General features: G+C 43.2%; 1 protein-coding gene across 1 annotated transcript in view; it reads right to left on the bottom strand.

The window, feature by feature from the left end:
- Positions 1 to 1,960, bottom strand: part of krt222 (keratin 222) — a gene marked incomplete in the record, with an annotated part of 36,287 nt that overhangs the window by 5,037 nt on the left and 29,290 nt on the right. The window contains 2 exon segments of the mRNA XM_014021667.1: positions 585 to 687; positions 755 to 978. Coding sequence (XP_013877121.1) covers positions 585 to 687; positions 755 to 978 — 327 coding nt within the window.

Here is a 1,960-nt window from a genome sequence, read left to right as displayed (position 1 = left end):
AGAAGAAGAAGAAGAAGAAGAAGAAGAAGAAGAAGAAGAAGAAGAAGAAGAAGAAGAAGAAGAAGAAGAAGGACACACATCCTCAAAAGGAGGAAATGAATGGAAAATGGACATGTCATGTAAGATTATGACTTTTTATCTCGTAATATTACAACTTTATTCTCATAATATTATAACTTTATTTTTGTAATAGTAATAATAATAATAATAATAATAATAAAAATCTGTGTGGCCCTAATACGCCGTTGTGGATACTGGAGCTGAACCTGAATTATTAATGTTTATCTATTTATTTACGTGTAACATTTTAACTGTGAATTTATTCTTCCAGTAAAAGACGTGTAAACACGTCCCGCAGCATTTTAAGTCCGACATGAAACTGATCACTATGGTAACGGGGAGCACGTGGTCACGCAAACCCATGTGAAGCCGACATCAGGCGAAGGCTAGACCGTCTCATTTCGCAGCAGTTTTGAGCAGCCTACCCAGCCCAGCAAGGACGTGACCCACGTGGCCCAGATAGGCTGGGTCCTCATGAGGACCCGGCCCATGAATTGAGACACAGCCAGAGAATCGGTACTTACTCAATGGTGCCGTGACCCTCTGCACTTTCCCGCACCACGTGGCCCTGAAGAATCTCCTGGGTCTTCACCGTGGAGATTGGCAGGTCTTTATCATGTTCTGGTTCTGCAGAGAGGCACGAATGAAAGCATCAGAACCAGACACGACTGTGATGGGTTTGTGTTTGTTTTACCTGTGAGGATGACGAGGCTCTGCTGCCGGTACAGTCTGTTCTTCCTCAGCCCGTTCTCCACAGGGAGGAGCGACGGGGTCACCGGCAGGGGTTCTGATTTGGGTTCGTCTGGACTGACGGTGGGGTCGCTGAGGCTGTCGTCCACCCCGTTTTCCTTCGGCTCGGCTACGGGAGACCTCCAGGGCCGCAGACCCAACAACGGTGGCCCACATTGACCCATGTACCTGTGGACCAAATTAATTAATTACTAGAAAARGTCTGAAGAAACTTAAAAGAGCAGTAACACATCCACGACCCAAAACAGCTAAATACACCTGCAGATTATTCTCACTTCCCTCTCACCTGAGGGTCATCAGGGTCTTTTTTTGCCTCACTCAAGAGATGCTTTGGTCACAATCATGAAGGCGTAAATTGGTGGGAAAATGTAGGTTAATGTTAATGTCGAAGTAGAAGCTCAGCAAAGCTTTAACGCTGTAAAAAGGAGCACTAATTTGGTTTAAATTACACCAGAAACACAACTTTCTGTCCCTCAGCATGACATTAGTTTGTTGTAAATCTGTTTGTCCTTTAAATGAACTCAGGTACATTTGAGACATGAACAAACAGCTGAAATGACAGAKTTCCCTCTCTGTAACCTGTTGCTTGTTGTTCATCTGGAGGCACCKACTGTAATTACCCTCCTCAGGATATAAAATCAGAATCAAGTACTCTGTGTTTTAACACGGCTCCAAATACCTGAGAGGGTAATTGAAGGTCTCGTTAAGAGAATGTAATAACTCAYAATAAAACAGGTTGATGCTGGCAGATACCGTGAGACCAAAGACGGGTCAACTCTCTGCCTACATATAATTAGCTCTGATTASAGCATCATTTTACATTTGCATACAATATTTACCTGAAGCTTAAAAAACTCATTGGAAATATACATCAAAAAGTGTGTCTTGATCAGGAAGACAGTTTTCTCTCAAACCCCTCAAACTGCAGGAAGTGTACRGCCAAGCTTCCACAGATTCAGTTTTAATTGAGCTCGTGAATGAATTACTAACCTATCTATAAACTCTTTATAAGCTTTCTATAAGGGGAGCCTAAAGTGGTACCAAAAAATGCTTGCACAGTAAATTCTCAGTTTGTCCTTCATGAGCCTTCGTAGACAAGATGGCGGCTGCCCGTAGTGGCGATCCGCGACCATGGAGATATAAACAGCTT

This window comes from Austrofundulus limnaeus, unplaced genomic scaffold, assembly GCF_001266775.1.
Source record: "Austrofundulus limnaeus strain Quisiro unplaced genomic scaffold, Austrofundulus_limnaeus-1.0 Scaffold300, whole genome shotgun sequence".
Classification (NCBI taxonomy): domain Eukaryota; kingdom Metazoa; phylum Chordata; class Actinopteri; order Cyprinodontiformes; family Rivulidae; genus Austrofundulus; species Austrofundulus limnaeus.
The sequence above is the reverse complement of the archived record's forward strand: the minus strand, read 5'-3'. Positions and strand labels throughout refer to the sequence as shown.